Genomic DNA, 20,158 nt, shown 5'->3' on the forward strand with positions numbered 1-20,158 from the left:
GGGCAACAACACCTCCAGTGCCATCTCCCTGAGCACCGGCTCCCCCCAGGGCTGCGTCCTGAGTCCACTGCTGTTCACGTTGATGACTCATGACTGCTGCGCCAGGTCCACTACTAACCACATTGTGAAGTACACGACAGTAGTGGGCCTCATCCGTGACAACAACCACATGGACTACAGGGAGGAGGTGAAACATCTGCTTGACTGGTGCAGAACCAACAACCTGGTCCTGAATGTCAACAAGACCAAGGAGATCATGGTTGACTTCAGGAAGCACCAGTCCAGCCACGCTCCACTCTTCATCAAGAGATAGTAAGCAGCAACAAGTTCCTGGGGGTGCAGATAACTGACAATATAACCTGGTCACTACACACCGGAGCTCTTGTTAAAAGAGCTCAGCAGCGCATGCACTTTTTGCGTGGGATGAAAAGAGCACAGCTCTCTCAGCACATTCTACAGAGGCACTATAGAGACCACCTGCATCTCTGTCTGGACTGGAGCCTGCAATGCCTCAGACTGGAAGTCTCTCCAGAGAGTGGTGAGGACGGCGGAAAAGATCATCAGGAGTCCTCTTCCTCCTATCCAGGAGATGGCAAAAAGCCGCTGCCTGACCAGGGCTCAGAAAATCTGCAAAGACTCCTCCCACCCCCACCAAGGACTGTTTTCACTGCTGGACTCTAGAAAGAGGTTCCGCAGACTCCGAAGCAGAACCTCCAGGTTGTGTAACAGCTTCTTCCCTCAGGCCGTAAGACTCTTGAACGCATCATAATTCAATTAAATGATCCCCTCAACTCCCCCCAAAATGGATTAACTCGCTGGAATACAAAAGACAATATAACATACATCCATAAACGTGGACGCATGTGGAAAAGTGCAATATATTTATCTGTACAGTAATCTATTTATTTACCGTATTTATATATATATATTTTATATATATTTATTTATTTATATATGCACCTTATTGCTTTTTTATCCTGCACTACCATGAGTTTATGTAACCAAATGTCGTTCTTATCTGTGCTGTAAAGTTCACATTTGAATGACAATAAAAAGGAAGTCTAAGTCTAAGTCTAAAATGCCACAATTGTCCCTTTGTGTATTGAGCGCTATAAAAGGGACATTCATGGCGGCAGCTCTTTTATATCTTATATCTCTTTTATATCTTATATCTCTTATATTACCTGTCCAGCAGACCTGCTCATAACACATTTGACTCATCTTGTGGAGCCTCTGGAACATGCTTCGTTTGCTTGCTACTTTAGTGCGCTCCATTTCTATTGCTTGCTACTTTAGTGCGGTCCATTTCCATTGCTTGCTACTTTAGTGCGGTCCATTTCCATTGCTTGGTGTCCAACTTTGAGACGTTGACAACAAAGTGTTGCTGCCTGCTGGCAACCGCGGCCCATGATGCATTGCGTGTCCTCCCGAGACATATAGTGTAAGTTGCAGAATCATATTCAATTAAAGCTGCAAGCAGCGATGGCCGGGACCGACTTTGACGGCACATAAAATCCAAACCGGAGCAGTAATTAAAACTCTTTGGTCAACTTTTAATCAGAAGGGTTCAATCTCTCTCCTGTGCTAGTTTGAAGCCGACACAACAAACGCGCTCAGAGGAGATAATGTTTGAAAAAAGGTGACTGGTTTTTACAAAACTTTCGTCTTGAAGGGGGAATTGCAAACTTCCTTTTGATTTTTGCTGGGGGTTGTCAATATATGAAATGTAGGTCTAAGTAAGACCTACATAGAGGTTTTTGTTTCATGTCTCTAAGACATCCGTACTGGAAGTTACAGGCAGTTTTGTCTGAGTTTTCCTCCTAGGAGCAGTTGTGTCTGTGTTTTCTTCCTAGGGGGCGCTAGAGCGCAATTTTAAGTTTTGGGGTTGGATTTTTTATTAAATCGCAATTTTTGCCAGTCCTGATGTGTGTGTCCAGTTTGGTGAGTTTTGAAGCATGTTAAGGGGGTCAAATTACAGCCCAAAGAGGCAAAAGTGACTGCTTTTACTAACATTTTGTTTTGAAGGGGGAATTGCCAACTTCCTGTTGATTTTTCCTGAAATATTTCAATGTATGAAATCTAGGTCTACATAGAGGTTTTTGTTTCATGTCTCTACGACATTCCTACCGGAAGTTACAAGCAGTTTTGTTTGGGTTTTTTCCTAGGGGGCGCTAGAGCGCAATTTTGAGTTTTGGGTTTTTTGTTTTTTTATTAGATGGCAATTTTTGCCAGTCCTGATATCTGTGTCAAATATGGTGAGTTTTGAAGCATGTTAAGGGAGTCAAATTAGAGCTCAAAGAGGCGGCGGAATAATAATAATAATAAAACGCACCAAATACAATAGGGTCCTCTGTCCCAAAGGGACATTGCTGTCCCTAATAATGACTTTGCAATTGTCATAGTTTGTCAAATGAGTGTTGACAAAAAGGATTCTTTATTTAGTACATAGATTAGATTAGTGATTAGAACAAGAACCACTAATCAAGGCACTCATAAACAACTGACATCAAATAATTGACATACAAGGATGTTGTGCTACAATAAATAAACAACATTAATTATATATATGTTTCTTGATTAAACTGTCAATAAAATTCAAATGCAAATTAAAATATAGCCTCACCACTTTAGTCAGAATTTTTGCGCTTCAAACGCTTCTCTATTGCTTTGGCTGCAGTCTTCTTCTGCTTATTTGACATTGTCATGACTGCCACTAGTGGTGGAAAAGTGTATTACAGCCTGCTTCAGACCTACTTTGTGTCTACAGAGAGAACTGCAGGTAACTTTGAATGATGGGGGGGGCATCCAGCTGACTTATGACCTTGGAAGCCCTGGTACCAAGAACCCTCCTCACACAGATTCTGCACAGGTGCTGAAGGCTCAGAGGGTTACCTGCAGAGACACAAGTCAGAGGGTTACCTGCAAAAGAAGCGGCAACGTGCCGCACACCTTCATGCAGTCTGAGGCAGGTGTGCGAGGGAGAGCCAGGTGTGCTCAAGTCCAGCGCCTTCTTGCCCTGCTGGTCAGTGGCCTGCACGTCTGCTCCGAAGTCCAGCAGCAGCTGGACCAGGTCTGGCATGTGCAGTCCAGCAGCATGGTGCAGGGCGGTCTGGTGGAACTTCTTGGAGTTCACTTGGGCTCCTGCAACATCATCCATGATTGACATCATCCATGATTGACATCATCCATGATTGACATTAGTCAGGATTTATCAGTGCATGAAGTTGACATCATCCGTGATTTATCAGTGCATGAGGTTGACATCATCCATGATTTATCAGTGCATGAAGTTGACATCATCCATGATTTATCAGTGCATGAAGTTGACATCATCCGTGATTTATCAGTGCATGAAGTTGACATCATCCGTGATTTATCAGTGCATGAAGTTGACATCATCCATGATTTATCAGTGCATGAAGTTGACATCATCCATGATTTATCAGTGCATGAAGTTGACATCATCCGTGATTTATCAGTGCATGAAGTTGACATCATCCGTGATTTATCAGTGCATGAAGTTGACATCATCCATGATTTATCAGTGCATGAAGTTGACATCATCCATGATTTATCAGTGCATGAAGTTGACATCATCCGTGATTTATCAGTGCATGAAGTTGACATCATCCGTGATTTATCAGTGCATGAAGTTGACATCATCCGTGATTTATCAGTGCATGAAGTTGACATCATCCGTGATTTATCAGTGCATGAAGTTGACATCATCCGTGATTTATCAGTGCATGAAGTTGACATCATCCATGATTTATCAGTGCATGAAGTTGACATCATCCATGATTTATCAGTGCATGAAGTTGACATCATCCGTGATTTATCAGTGCATGAAGTTGACATCATCCGTGATTTATCAGTGCATGAAGTTGACATCATCCATGATTTATCAGTGCATGAAGTTGACATCATCCGTGATTTATCAGTGCATGAAGTTGACATCATCCGTGATTTATCAGTGCATGAAGTTGACATCATCCGTGATTTATCAGTGCATGAAGTTGACATCATCCGTGATTTATCAGTGCATGAAGTTGACATCATCCGTGATTTATCAGTGCATGAAGTTGACATCATCCGTGATTTATCAGTGCATGAAGTTGACATCATCCATGATTTATCAGTGCATGAAGTTGACATCATCCGTGATTTATCAGTGCATGAAGTTGACATCATCCGTGATTTATCAGTGCATGAAGTTGACATCATCCATGATTTATCAGTGCATGAAGTTGACATCATCCGTGATTTATCAGTGCATGAAGTTGACATCATCCATGATTTATCAGTGCATGAAGTTGACATCATCCGTGATTTATCAGTGCATGAAGTTGACATCATCCATGATTTATCAGTGCATGAGGTTGACATCATCCATGATTTATCAATACATGAAGTTGACATCGTCCATGATTTATCAGTGCATGAAGTTGACATCATCCATGATTTATCAGTGCATGAAGTTGACATCATCCGTGATTGATCTATTTTTAATAGGGACCCAAACAAGTTTTACATTAAATATTGAACAAGCAAGGCTTATATAACTTTATAGTGACATGCAAAATCCAGTTTCAAATAATAATAATTAAAACATATCAATGGCATATCAAATACAATTTAGATACAAATTGATTGCCTCTTTTCTATTTGCAGCCTTTTTGAGGTAAATATCAACATTAACTTTTTCCACAGGCTAATACATTTGAAAATAAAATAACAATGAATAAATCAACCATTCAGGACTTTAAACCGCTCAGTTTGCAACACACTGATCTAATCTCATGTGCCCAAGACAGATACCTGCCATCTTTTCTTGGATGCTAGTTCATTAATGTCGGGGCTCAGGCTTTGAGCTGAGGCAACCTTCATTATCTAACCAAAGTGTTCATCAGTCATTATATGTCGTAGTCCACAGTCTTGGGGGCGTGCCTTACAGGCACTGCTTTTAACGTCCTTTACGAGCTGACGTCACGTCCACTTTTCATCCCTTCTAACAACGTGCTGACCCAGTCACAAGATATGAGCGGCTCCTGTACGCACACTCACGTGAATGCAACACATACTTCATCAACAGCGATACAGGTTACACTGAGAGTGGCCGTACAAGCAACTTTAACATTGCTAGAAATATACGCCACACTGTGAATCCACACCAAACAAGAATGACAAACACATTTTGAGAGAACATCCGCACAGTAACACAACATAAACCCAACAGAACAAACACCCAGAAGCCTTTGCAGCACTAACTCTTCCGGGACCCTACAAAATACACCCCCGCTACCACCAAATGAATGAAATATGAAATCCGTGCTGCAGTCTGCAGGTGCACCTAATGTTGTGGCCCAGCAGCGACTGCAGCACGGATTTCCTATTTCATTCATTCACAACTCCTCCAACACAAACATTATTGTTTTTGCACTTTTGGCTTCTTATTAAATATTTTTTTCAAATAGATTCAATCTTACACGTGGAAACTTTAAGTTTGGGCTTTAGTTGATATAACACTCCCATCAGTGGGTGCATTCTACGCCGGGGGTGCATTATTCGGCACAACACCTGGAACCTGACACTACAAGGTGTGTGTATGTGTGTGTGTGTGTGTGGGGCGGGGTTTGGTGGTAGCGGGGGTGTACATTGTAGCGTCCCGGAAGAGTTAGTGCTGCAAAGGGTTCTGGGTATTTGTCCTGAGTGTTTATGTTGTGTTACTGTGCGGATGTTCTCCCAAAATGTGTTTGTCATTCTTGTTTGGTGTGGATTCACAGTGTGGCGTATATTTCTAACAATGTTAAACGTTTTTATACTGGCACCCTCACTGTGACCTGTATGGCTGTTGACCAAGTATGCTTGCATTCACTTCTGTGTGCATGCCAAAGCCGCACATATTATGTAACTGAGTCAGTGCTCGTTGGACTGGACGAAAAGGGGACGTTACAATTCTCGGGAGGGGCACTGAAATTTGGGAGTCTCCCAGGAGGTTTGGCAAGTATGACAATTAGCGGTGTACCGCGCCACCGCCGCTGTATATAATCGGCGGGCCAGCTCTAGTGTTAATTTGATATCACCTCACGGGCCAAGTGAAATTACATGGCGGGCCAAATTTGGCCCGCGGGCCAAATTTGGCCCGCGGGCCAGAGTTTGACACCCATGATGTAGAAAGCTGGAACACAAATGGCGTGCGACTAAACTTGAGGTTTTCCATCAAGCATGGAGTGATAGTTTAATAACTTATAAACGCATGCTTATCTTAGCTAAAGCTAAATACTACTCAAATCTCACCTGCCTCAATAAAAACCATCTTAAATAATTGTTCAGTACAGTAGCATCGCTAACCCAACAAGGGACGCCTCCCAGTAGCTCCACCCACTCGGCAGATGACTTTATGAATTTCTTTAATAAGAAAATTGACGCTTCGCTGGGCCTGAGCTCATCTAAGATGGACTGATACAAAGTGGAAAAGTGTTCTGTGGTCTGACGAGTGCACATTTCAAATTGTTGTTGGAAACTGTGGACGTCATGTCCTTCGGACCAAAGAGGAAAAGAACCATCCGGACTGTTCTCGGGTGAAAGTGTAAAAGGCAGCATGTGTGATGGTATGGGGGTGTATTAGTGGCCAAGGCATGGGTAACTTACACATCTGTGAAGGCACCATTAATGCTGAAAGGTACATACAGGTTTTGGAGCAACATATGTTGCCATCCAAGCAATCCACTATGGACTGGACTCTCACTATTACCGGTATGTTAGATCCACTATGGACTGGACTCTCACACTATTATGTTAGATCCACTATGGACTGGACTCTCTCACTATTATGTTAGATTCACTATGGACTGGACTCTCACTATTATGTTAGATCCACTATGGACTGGACTCTCACACTATTATGTTAGATCCACTATGGACTGGACTCTCACACTATTATGTTAGATCCACTATGGACTGGACTCACGCTATTATGTTAGATCCACTATGGACTGGACTCTCACTATTATGTTAGATCCACTATGGACTGGACTCTCACTATTATGTTAGATCCACTATGGACTGGTCTCTCTCACTATTATGTTAGATCCACTATGGACTGGACTCTCACACTATTATGTTAGATCCACTATGGACTGGACTCTCACACTATTATGTTAGATCCACTATGGACTGGACTCTCACTATTATGTTAGATCCACTATGGACTGGACTCTCACACTATTATGTTAGATCCACTATGGACTGGACTCTCTCACTATTATGTTAGATCCACTATGGACTGGACTCTCACACTATCGTCCCACATCTGTGGTCTCCTCCAAGGTTTCTCATTGTCATCCCATTGGGTTGAGTTTTTCCTTGCCCTGACGTGGGATCTGAGCCCAGGGTGTGGTTGTGGCTTGTGCAGCCCTTTGAGACACTTGTGATTAGGGGCATGTAGTTGATTGTGTTGTCATTATTTCTACACAACAAGTGTTGTATTAAACATGTTGTCATGTATTTGATTGTGTCGTTGTGTAGTTGTGTAGTTGTGTAGTCTGACCTGCCAGCAGAAGAAGTCTGGCACACTTCAGGTGTCCTTGAGCACAGGCCACATGCAGAGGTGGTCCCAGGTGCACGTCGTAGGCCTCCAGGTGAGCCCCGCTGACGATCATCAGGTGGACTATCTCCTCCTTACCTGGGGGGGTGTTTACCATAGCAGACACACTGTGTGTTGTGTGTTGTGTGTGTTGTGTGTGCGTGTTGTCGTGCCGTGAATGCAGGCCTCGTGCAGAGGGGAGGCGGTCAAGGAAGTGAGGGAGGGGTTGACCTTGGCTCCGTACTGCAGGAGCAGCTGGACACACTCCACACTGCCAGACCTGCAGGCGTTACACAACGCTGTGCTACCATGGATGTTACGCACGTCCACCTGCAACACAACACACACTAGACTTGATGCAACACAACACACTGCCAGACCTGCAGGCGTTACACAACGCTGTGCTAACCTAACCCTAACCCTAACCCTAACCCTAACCCAAACCCCAACACCAACCCTAACCTCTAACCCAGACCTGGGCCTTCTGCGGCCCGCGGGCCACATCCGGCCCTTTGTGCGTCCCTGTCCGGCCCGCGTGAGGCCAATCATAAATTACAAAATAAATTTAAAGAAGTGTCTATGTCGAGTGTGAAATACAACGGTGCTGCTTTTGTTTTGAAAAGCGTTATTTGTATTACTTCCGTGTGGCCGTGTGTGATTGTGAGTGAATGTGAACAGCGGCAATCACAAATTACAAAATAAAGTTTAAAAAACATCTATGTCGTGCGCACAATACAACTGTGCTGCTTTTATTTTGAAACGTGTTATTTATGGACGTATGTCCGTGTGTCACCTGTGAGTGAAGGTGCACAGCCACAAGTGATGCACGGCTACTCCCGAGATGCTAAAAAGAGAAAAGTTGATGAGGAATGGCGTGTTTTCAACAAGACATGGACTGCCAAGCAACGTTCCCTCTAAGGTGCGCGCCTGCTCAATTGTGCACTGCTCAAGCGTCCTCTGCACACAGCAAATATATGCTGCGCACCAAATCAAATCCCATCTCAATTCTAAACAAAATAAAGACATTTATTGTGTATAATTTTGCAATGCAACTCTGAGTGACAGTGACAACAAGCGGCCCTAACGGTGTTCGTCAACACCCTTCATTGAACACCGTTCAATTATTGTAACGTCCATCGAGATGCTTCGAGGACAGGAATTATTATATCCATCACTTTATTAAGCAAAACTGTTTATATTGGGCCATAACCACAACAAAAACATGAGTAAAAAACTTCTATCTGGAAAAACTAGTCATTTTCTGCCGTACAAAGCAACTTGTCATCTGTCACCAACACGCAAAGCACTAAGCCGCTGCTGCGTTTATGGTCACACAAAAAGTGGGTCAAATCACTAATATTACAAAATAATCTGATGAAAATGACTCCTCTCATTTGAGTGTTATTAGTTTGAGACAGGTGTGCTGCTGGTATTGCCACGTGTGATGTTGCTCACATGTGCTCCACTCAATGCTCAGAGACTGTTTGTGTTGGCTCACACACATGAACAACTAGAGGGAGTTCTTGTGTTTGTTCACACACATGAACAGCTAGAGGGAGTTCTTGTGTTGGCTCACACACATGAACAACTAGAGGGAGTTCTTGTGTTTGTTCACACACATGAACAACTAGAGGGAGTTCTTGTGTTGGCTCACACACATGAACAACTAGAGGGAGTTCTTGTGTTTGCTCACACACATGAACAATTAGAGGGAGTTCTTGTGTTGGCTCACACACATGAACAACTAGAGGGAGTTCTTGTGTTGGCTCACACACATGAACAACTAGAGGGAGTTCTTGTGTTTGCTCACACACATGAACAATTAGAGGGAGTTCTTGTGTTGGCTCACACACATGAACAACTAGAGGGAGTTCTTGTGTTGGCTCACACACATGAACAATTAGAGGGAACATTGCTGCCAAGTATTTCTTTGCAGAAAGTAAAGGTAAAGCCGTGTGCTTAATGTGTGCTACACATGTTGCTGTGTTTAAAGAATATCATTTGAATGGCCACGACACCACAAAGCACCAGGAAAAATAGCGGAGTCTGTCTGATGAAGCGCGTGCAAGGGAGGCTGATGCGTTGATGGGAAAACTGCAAACCCAACAAGGACCTTTTTGCCAAATTTCACACCCCCAGAGATGCAGCCGTCAGGACAAGTTTCGTCATTTCTCACAAAATCGCCATAAAAAGTAAGGTGTTTTCTGACGGAGAGTTTATTAAGGAGTTCTTATTGGACTCTGTTGCGCTGATATGTCCAGATATTTGGAGCTTCAGCTGAAGAACAGAACGGCCGACTTTGACTGTTTTTCGCTGGCTTTGGATGAGAGCTGCGATGTACGTGACACCGCCCAGCTGCTCATCTTCTTACGTGGGATAACTGCAGACTTTCAAATCACGGAGTAGCTGGCAGCCATGCAGTCAATTAAAAGGGACAACCACAGGTAATGACTTGTTCACAGAGGTAAATGCGTGTTTGGACATGTTAGGACTGAAATGGGACGAGCTGGCAGGTGTGACAACTGATGGCTGACGGGGAAAAATGTTGGACTTTTAAAGAGGATGCAGGATAAAGTTGAAATGAACATTGTTGCATTGTATTATACATCAGGAAGTGTTGTGTAAGACAGTGTTACAAATAAAACCATCAAAAGCAATCTGCTTTTGGTATAAAGTTAAGTTAGGTTCAATGAAAGTATTATTATTATTATTATTATTATTATTATTATTACTAATCTTACGGTATATCAAAATAATATTGAGCAAAATTGAATTGAAATATTGTGGATGTGGCCCTCCAGCAGTGCTCAGGTTGTCCATGCGGCCCCTGGTAAAAATGTATTGCCCACCCCTGCTCTAACCCTAACTCTAACCCTAACCCTAACTCTAGGTATGACAACATGAATGACCTGATGAATGACAACATGAAAGACAGCATGAATGACAACATGAATGACCTGATGAATGACAACATGAATGACAACATGAATGACAGCATGAATGACAGCATGAATGACAACATGAATGACAACATGAATGACAACATGAATGACCTGATGAATGACAACATGAAAGACAGCATGAATGACCTGATGAATGACAACATGAATGACCTGATGAATGACAACATGAATGACAACATGAATGACCTGATGAATGACAACATGAATGACAACATGAATGACAGCATGAATGACAGCATGAATGACAACATGAATGACCTGATGAATGACAACATGAAAGACAGCATGAATGACAGCATGAATGACAACATGAATGACCTGATGAATGACAACATGAATGACAACATGAATGACAGCATGAATGACCTGATGAATGACAACATGAATGACCTGATGAATGAGACCTTTATAAACACTTTGAACAATAGGAATGTTTCAAGAGAGGACAGTGACATCAACTTTTACATCAAACATCTGCCTCAGAGTTGGTCAATGAGCTCTATCCTCAATGAGCTCTATTCTCAGAGTTGGTCAATGAGCTCTATTCTCAGAGTTGGTCAATGAGCTCCATCCTCAGAGTTGGTCAATGAGCTCCATCCTCAGAGTTGGTCAATGAGCTCCATCCTCAGAGTTGGTCAATGAGCTCCATCCTCAATGAGCTCTATTCTCAGAGTTGGTCAATGAGCTCTATTCCCACAGAGTTGGTCAATGAGCTCTATTCTCAGAGTTGGTCAATGAGCTCCATCCTCAGAGTTGGTCAATGAGCTCCATCCTCAGAGTTGGTCAATGAGCTCCATCCTCAGAGTTGGTCAATGAGCTCTATTCTCAGAGTTGGTCACTGAGCTCCATTCTCAGAGTTGGTCAATGAGCTCCATCCTCAGAGTTGGTCAATGAGCTCTATTCTCAGAGTTGGTCACTGAGCTCCATTCTCAGAGTTGGTCAATGAGCTCCATCCTCAGAGTTGGTCAATGAGCTCTATCCTCAATGAGCTCTATTCTCAGAGTTGGTCAATGAGCTCTATTCTCAGAGTTGGTCAATGAGCTCCATCCTCAGAGTTGGTCAATGAGCTCCATCCTCAGAGTTGGTCAATGAGCTCCATCCTCAGAGTTGGTCAATGAGCTCCATCCTCAATGAGCTCTATTCTCAGAGTTGGTCAATGAGCTCTATTCCCACAGAGTTGGTCAATGAGCTCTATTCTCAGAGTTGGTCAATGAGCTCCATCCTCAGAGTTGGTCAATGAGCTCCATCCTCAGAGTTGGTCAATGAGCTCCATCCTCAGAGTTGGTCAATGAGCTCTATTCTCAGAGTTGGTCACTGAGCTCCATTCTCAGAGTTGGTCAATGAGCTCCATCCTCAGAGTTGGTCAATGAGCTCTATTCTCAGAGTTGGTCACTGAGCTCCATTCTCAGAGTTGGTCAATGAGCTCCATCCTCAGAGTTGGTCAATGAGCTCCATTCTCAGAGTTGGTTAATGAGCTCCATTCTCAGAGTTGGTCAATGAGCTCCATTCTCAGAGTTGGTCAATGAGCTCCATCCTCAGAGTTGGTCAATGAGCTCTATTCTCAGAGTTGGTCAATGAGCTCTATTCTCAGAGTTGGTCAATGAGCTCCATCCTCAGAGTTGGTCAATGAGCTCTATTCTCAGAGTTGGTCAATGAGCTCTATTCTCAGAGTTGGTCAATGAGCTCTATTCTCAGAGTTGGTCAATGAGCTCTATTCTCAGAGTTGGTCAATGAGCTCTATTCTCAGAGTTGGTCAATGAGCTCTATTCTCAGAGTTGGTCAATGAGCTCTATTCTCAGAGTTGGTCAATGAGCTCTATTCTCAGAGTTGGTCAATGAGCTCTATTCTCAGAGTTGGTCACTGAGCTCCATCCTCAGAGTTGGTCAATGAGCTCTATTCTCAGAGTTGGTCAATGAGCTCTATTCTCAGAGTTGGTCAATGAGCTCTATTCTCAGAGTTGGTCAATGAGCTCCATCCTCAGAGTTGGTCAATGAGCTCTATTCTCAGAGTTGGTCACTGAGCTCTATTCTCAGAGTTGGTCAATGAGCTCCATCCTCAGAGTTGGTCAATGAGCTCTATTCTCAGAGTTGGTCAATGAGCTCCATCCTCAGAGTTGGTCAATGAGCTCTATTCTCAGAGTTGGTCACTGAGCTCTATTCTCAGAGTTGGTCAATGAGCTCCATCCTCAGAGTTGGTCAATGAGCTCTATTCTCAGAGTTGGTCAATGAGCTCTATTCTCAGAGTTGGTCAATGAGCTCCATTCTCATTAAGTAGAAAATGTAAGAAGGCGTTTCTTCTCCTCCTACCAGAATGACAATCAGAGATGTGATTGAGTCCAACAGTTTAAAGTCTGGACTAACCCTTACATGATGTGTGGATGGTGCTGGTCCACATGGACTAACCCTTACATGATGTGTAGATGGTGCTGGTCCACATGGACTAACCCTTACATGATGTGTGGATGGTGCTGGTCCACATGGACAAACCCTTACATGATGTGTGGATGGTGCTGGTCCACATGGACTAACCCTTACATGATGTGTAGATGGTGCTGGTCCACATGGACTAACCCTTACATGATGTGTGGATGGTGCTGGTCCACATGGACTAACCCTTACATGATGTGTGGATGGTGCTGGTCCACATGGACTAACCCTTACATGATGTGTGGATGGTGCTGGTCCACATGGACTAACCCTTACATGATGTGTGGATGGTGCTGGTCCACATGGACTAACCCTTACATGATGTGTGGATGGTGCTGGTCCACATGGACTAACCCTTACATGATGTGTGGATGGTGCTGGTCCACATGGACTAACCCTTACATGATGTGTGGATGGTGCTGGTCCACATGGACTAACCCTTACATGATGTGTGGATGGTGCTGGTCCACATGGACAAACCCTTACATGATGTGTAGATGGTGCTGGTCCACATGGACTAACCCTTACATGATTTGTGGATGGTGCTGGTCCACATGGACTAACCCTTACATGATGTGTGGATGGTGCTGGTCCACATGGACTAACCCTTACATGATGTGTGGATGGTGCTGGTCCACATGGACTAACCCTTACATGATGTGTGGATGGTGCTGGTCCACATGGACTAACCCTTACATGATGTGTGGATGGTGCTGGTCCACATGGACTAACCCTTACATGATGTGTGGATGGTGCTGGTCCACATGGACTAACCCTTACATGATGTGTGGATGGTGCTGGTCCACATGGACTAACCCTTACATGATGTGTGGATGGTGCTGGTCCACAATCTCGAACACGCCCTGGAAAGGGAACTGTGGTCTTGGCTGTCCTTTCTCCCACACACACATTTGTCACAACATAACAATCAAGTGTGAACTACAATGTGTGTTTCCAACCTGTGCTCCGGCTTCCAGCAGCACTCGTGCACAAGGCACACGAGCTTGTGAGCAGGCTTCGTGCAGCGGAGTGATGTTGTCCACCGTCACCATGTTGACTGACGCCTGACTCTGGATCAGTTGTCTCACCTGCAGAGTTCTGCCCTGAGATGCAGCTTCATGGAGGGCCGTCCTGTCCGCCCACACACCTGGACACAGTAGCACTATTACACGCCTGGACACAGTAGTACTATTACACACCTGGACACAGTAGTACTATTACACGCCTGGACACAGTAGTACTATTACACACCTGGACACAGTAGTACTATTACACGCCTGGACACAGTAGTACTATTACACGCCTGGACACAGTAGTACTATTACACACCTGGACACAGTAGCACTATTACACGCCTGGACACAGTAGTACTATTACACGCCTGGACACAGTAGTACTATTACACACCTGGACACAGTAGCACTATTACACGCCTGGACACAGTAGTACTATTACACACCTGGACACAGTAGTACTATTACACACCTGGACACAGTAGTACTATTACACACCTGGACACAGTAGTCCTATTATTACACACCTGGACACAGTAGTACTATTACACACCTGTACACAATAGTACTATTACATGCCTGCACACAGTAGTCCTAGTATTACACGCCTGGACACATTATTACACGCCTGGACACAGTAGTAACATTACACACCTGGACACAGTAATACTATTATTACACACCTGGACACAGTAGTACTATTACACACCTGTACACAATAGTACTATTACATGCCTGCACACAGTAGTCCTAGTATTACACGCCTGGACACATTATTACACGCCTGGACACAGTAGTAACATTACACACCTGGACACAGTAATACTATTATTACACACCTGGACACAGTAGTACTATTAGTACATGCTTGGACACAGTAGTACTATTATTACACGCCTGATCACAGTAGAGGGTTAGGGTTAGGGTAGCAAGTAGTAGTATAATTATTATAAAACGTAGTGAGTAGCAAGTAGTAGTATAATTTTCATAAAAGGTAGTGAGTAGCAAGTAGTAGTATAATCATTATAAAATGTAGTGAGTAATAGTATAATTATTATAAAAGGTAGTGAGTGACAAGTAGTAGTGTAATTATTATAAAAGGTAGTGAGTGACAGGTAGTAGTATAATTATTATAAAAGGTAGTGAGTGACAGGTAGTAGTATAATTATTATAAAAGGTAGTGAGTGACAGGTAGTAGTATAATTATTATAAAAGGTAGTGAGTAATAGTATAATTATTATAAAAGGTAGTGAGTGACAAGTAGTAGTATAATTATTATAAAAGGTAGTGAGTGACAGGTAGTAGTATAATTATTATAAAAGGTAGTGAGTAATAGTATAATTATTATAAAAGGTAGTGAGTGACAGGTAGTAGTATAATTATTATAAAAGGTAGTGAGTGACAGGTAGTAGTATAATTATTATAAAAGGTAGTGAGTGACAGGTAGTAGTATAATTATTATAAAAGGTAGTGAGTAATAGTATAATTATTATAAAAGGTAGTGAGTGACAAGTAGTAGTATAATTATTATAAAAGGTAGTGAGTGACAGGTAGTAGTATAATTATTATAAAAGGTAGTGAGTAATAGTATAATTATTATAAAAGGTAGTGAGTGACAGGTAGTAGTATAATTATTATAAAAGGTAGTGAGTAATAGTATAATTATTATAAAAGGTAGTGAGTGACAGGTAGTAGTATAATTATTATAAAAGGTAGTGAGTAATAGTATAATTATTATAAAAGGTAGTGAGTGACAAGTAGTAGTATAATTATCATAAAAGGTAGTGAGTGACAAGTAGTAGTATAAATATTATAAAAGGTAGTGAGTAATAGTATAATTAATATAAAAGGTAGTGAGTGACAAGTAGTAGTATAAATATTCTAAAAGGTAGTGAGTAGCAAGTAGTAGTATAATTATTATAAAAGGTAGTGAGTGACAAGTAGTAGTATAATTAATATAAAAGGTAGTGAGTAATAGTATAATTATTCTAAAAGGTAGTGAGTGACAAGTAGTAAAGATGCTGTGTGTGTTGTTGGCGTACAAACAATAGTTGCCAAAAAGGTGAAGTTGAGGTAAAAAGTACCTAAATCGTACAAAGAAGATCTTCTTGCGGGTGTCACCGCCATCTTGTCCTGCTGCAGTCAAGGTAATTGGAGTGGAGTGGGGTGTCGCGGTGCATTGTGGGAGTTGTGACGTAATTGCGGGTGTCACCATAGACATGTTGTAAGGGTACACAGCATAGAGCGCTACTGCCTACTGGCGCTGACGAGACGCAGGGCCGCCATCTTGGAGTGGTGATCTGCTCCACTCAGTGCAATTCATTTGGCAGGAGCAATGAACTGTCAGCGCATTTCATTCATCTTACCTCACTGAATACCACCCGCTTTTTTTGGTCATACGTGTAGCTATGATAAAGGACACATGTTTTATTATACATAGTTTGCTTTGATTGATTGAAACTTTTATTAGTAGATTGCACAGTACAGTACATATTCCGTACAATTGACCACTAAATGGTAACACCCCAATAAGTTTTACACTTGTTTAAGTCGGGGTCCAAGTAAATCAATTAATGGTACATGATACTTAACAGTAATAGAATATTCTTATATGCTATAAGTGACCAGACGTCAGAGATCAAAACTGGGAATATAATCCCAGAGAAGGGTCAGCTATTTTGAAGTTGAAGAAACAATATGAGCAGGTTATATATACATGCTACATAAACAATGTATGAATACATTAGATATCTATAGACTGTATCTCTGTTGCTGCAGCAGCAGAGAGTTTATTCTGTCTTGACACTTTGTATTGATATTTTCTATTACATTCTTCCCTTAAATGATCATGTTTACACTGATTGTTTTATATGTATTTTTGATGTAAGTCATTTGGATAAAAGCGTCTGCCAAATACTTCGACATAAACATATATAAACACCTGCAAGTCTTTATATCAGCTAAAACCACCAATCTGTTTCACTGGATTCAGAATAAGACCACATTCTGTTTTACCCAACAATGTTAGTATTTGAATATTGTTACTTGAAGACTTATTCCTGGTTACAATTATACTGTTAAGAAGGTATTGTCTTATACTTTGCCTCAAATGAGAATGCATCATAATCAGTGGCTGGTGAACTTTGTTTTAGGTGGGGCTGAAAGTTTGTAAAGCAAATCCCTGCAGGGAGGTCATCCTCCCCCAGAAGATTTCGTTGTGATTTTCACATACAAATGAAGCATTCTGACAAAATAAAACATTTCATAGGTTTGCAGAGAACAATATACGATATGCACACTGAAGGCATGATGCCACCATAGGTTTGCAGAAAACTATATACAATATGCACTTTTCACAAAATACAACCATCCATCCATCCATTTTCTACCGCTTGTCTCCATCCATTTTCTACCGCTTGTCCCTTTTTGGGGTCGCTGGAGCCTATCTCAGTTGACAATAGTACGTTAATGATAAATCTTACTTGTGAAAAGTAATCCCCCGATTCATATTTTCAACAGTCCGCTCATTTGAGCAGGAAAACGCTGAACACCATCTTTGTTTTCTACCTGTCAACTGTCAGTTTAGCATCTTTGTTTTCTACCTGTCAACTGTCAGTTTAGCATCTTTGTTTTCTACCTGTCAACTGTCAGTTTAGCATCTTTGTTTTCTACCTGTCAACTGTCAGTTTAGCATCTTTGTTTTCTACCTGTCAACTGTCAGTTTAGCATCTTTGTTTTTTACCTGTCGACTGTCAGTTTAGCATCTTCGTTTTCTACCTGTCAACTGTCAGTTTAGCATCTTTGTTTTCTACCTGTCAACTGTCAGTTTAGCATCTTTGTTTTCTACCTGTCAACTGTCAGTTTAGCATCTTTGTTTTCTACCTGTCAACTGTCAGTTTAGCATCTTTGTTTTCTACCTGTCAACTGTCAGTTTAGCATCTTTGTTTTCTACCTGTCAACTGTCAGTTTAGCATCTTTGTTTTCTACCTGTCGACTGTCAGTTTAGCATCTTTGTTTTCTACCTGTCAACTGTCAGTTTAGCATCTTTGTTTTCTACCTGTCAACTGTCAGTTTAGCATCTTTGTTTTCTACCTGTCAACTGTCAGTTTAGCATCTTTATTTTCTAGCTGTCACCTGTCAGTTTAGGTTGCTCACCGGCTCCTCATCACCACTTCAAGATGGCGGCCCAATTTCTCTCGTCACAGCAGCCAATGCTGCGTCTACTGATAGATGTCTATGGGTGTCACAGCCATGTTGGGTGGTGCATTGTGGGAGGAGTCAAGCATGAAAGAGCATGGTTGATAAAGTAGTTTTACTCTGCAGTACAGAAATATTTGGTGACTTCAGAGGGCTTTGGTCCTTCTTAAGTCAACATCAAAGTGATAGAATTGAGGTCCAGGTAGTAGAAAAGAAGAATGATGTAGACACATCTTTGGACATGAGATGTTAGTAACCAATTAGAAAAGTACATCATCATCTACATCATCACTGGGACCACCCGATGATTTTCTAGACAAAGCTAAAGATGGCAGGTTCCTCCTTGAGGGTCTACTCTGCAGCGTCACCGTAGATGTCCTTCTTCCCACGCTCCATCTCGGCGAAGTTAAAGTCTGAGCCCGTCATCCTGCGGTAGATGTCCTTGATGTCGTCACAGGTGGTCTCAAAGTGGGTGGTGGCGTCATAGGAACGGGAGATGAAGACCTAAACCAAGACAAAAACTAGCTTTTCTAAATGCTCTTCGACATTCTCTATTAACACCAACCAGGATGAATTAACGGCCCAGCCCTGTACTACAAAGTCTTTCTGATCCAGACATGACAGACAGCATTGTGTTTATGTTGTACCTGGCTTTCCTCGCCCATGTCTGCAGGAACAAACTGGTCACTGACGCTGATAAACTTCTGCTCGATGGGTTCCAGAAGGTCCAGGGCTGGCTTGATCTCTTTCTCGGGGTCGTTGGTCTCCACTGTGGTGCTGGCGATGGCGATGTATTTGCCCTCTGCTGCCACGTTGTGAGCGAAGGAGATCATACACACGTAGATGTCTGCAAAGAAGGAGGTGCATGAGTACAAGAATGATTGGAGCACATGTCCATCAAGCACCCACCATGCTTCCTGTTGACCTGGTTCTGGGGGATGATGATCTGGCAAGAGTTGACATCACTGGTGTTGGAGATGGGGTGATTCAGGATGCAAATGGCCCTGATCACCTTACCAGCATTGGTGACACGATCCATAAAGTAGCTGGGGTCACAGATCAGTTGCTTACATCTGGCCGTCTAAACACAGGTGAGGGTTATTTCAAATACAAGCTGTTAATATTAGCTCTTTGACCACATGCTACTTTAACAAGTACTATTAGCTCTCTTTGACCACATGCTACTTTAACAACAAGTACTATTAGCTCTCTTTGACCACATGCTACTTTAACAAGTACTATTAGCTCTCTTTGACCACATGCTACTTTAACAAGTACTATTAGCTCTCTTTGACCACATGCTACTTTAACAACAAGTACTATTAGCTCTCTTTGACCACGTGCTACTTTAACAAGTACTATTAGCTCTCTTTGACCACATGCTACTTTAACAAGTACTATTAGCTCTCTTTGACCACATGCTACTTTAACAACAAGTACTATTAGCTCTCTTTGACCACATGCTACTTTAACAACAAGTACTATTAGCTCTCTTTGACCACATGCTACTTTAACAACAAGTACTATTAGCTCTCTTTGACCACATGCTACTTTAACAACAAGTACTATTAGCTCTCTTTGACCACATGCTACTTTAACAACAAGTACTATTAGCTCTCTTTGACCACATGCTACTTTAACAACAAGTACTTTTAGCTGCCTACTATTTCATAGGCACAGAGAAGAAGGAAATTCAGTTCCTCTGAACAAGCACATGTGGCTCTTCTGCCTCCTGGTTGTGGCTCACTCAGACATCCCTGACCCACTTCTACACCTCCATGCTTATGCACTTTGCATCTGTATGGTGGTGTAGAAGATGCCTGGAGCACACCATTGTGCTCTATAATAGTCTATAATACTTCATAGCACTTCACTAATCTTTTTTTCATTGCATAGTTGGATTTGTTGCTCCTATCTGCTTGTAATGATAACATCTAGAACCCTTGTGTACTCTGATAGTTCACACTCTGTTTG

At 42.3% G+C, this 20,158-nt stretch overlaps 2 protein-coding genes across 2 annotated transcripts in view; both read right to left on the minus strand.

The window, feature by feature from the left end:
* Positions 1 to 2,424: 2,424 nt before the first annotated feature.
* LOC133606968 (ankyrin repeat and SOCS box protein 13-like) lies at positions 2,425 to 16,139 on the minus strand. Its single transcript, XM_061961471.2, has 6 exons — positions 16,072 to 16,139; positions 13,934 to 14,121; positions 7,759 to 7,915; positions 7,550 to 7,684; positions 2,950 to 3,141; positions 2,425 to 2,892 (listed from the first exon to the last, which is right to left on the minus strand). Exons 1-6 carry the CDS (start codon positions 16,112 to 16,114, stop codon positions 2,762 to 2,764), a joined length of 846 nt encoding a protein of 281 aa, XP_061817455.2. The 5' UTR covers positions 16,115 to 16,139; the 3' UTR covers positions 2,425 to 2,761.
* A 2,145-nt stretch (positions 16,140 to 18,284) lies between these two features.
* Positions 18,285 to 20,158, minus strand: part of gdi2 (GDP dissociation inhibitor 2) — a 28,949-nt gene continuing 27,075 nt past the window's right edge. Inside the window, exons 8-10 of the mRNA XM_061961470.2 lie at positions 19,094 to 19,265; positions 18,832 to 19,031; positions 18,285 to 18,688 (exon numbers count right to left, since the gene is read on the minus strand). Coding sequence (XP_061817454.1) covers positions 18,536 to 18,688; positions 18,832 to 19,031; positions 19,094 to 19,265 — 525 coding nt within the window. The 3' untranslated portion in view covers positions 18,285 to 18,535. The remainder of the gene's footprint in view (positions 18,689 to 18,831; positions 19,032 to 19,093; positions 19,266 to 20,158) is intronic.

This window comes from Nerophis lumbriciformis, linkage group LG05, assembly GCF_033978685.3.
Source record: "Nerophis lumbriciformis linkage group LG05, RoL_Nlum_v2.1, whole genome shotgun sequence".
In the NCBI taxonomy this organism is placed as follows: Eukaryota; Metazoa; Chordata; class Actinopteri; order Syngnathiformes; family Syngnathidae; genus Nerophis; species Nerophis lumbriciformis.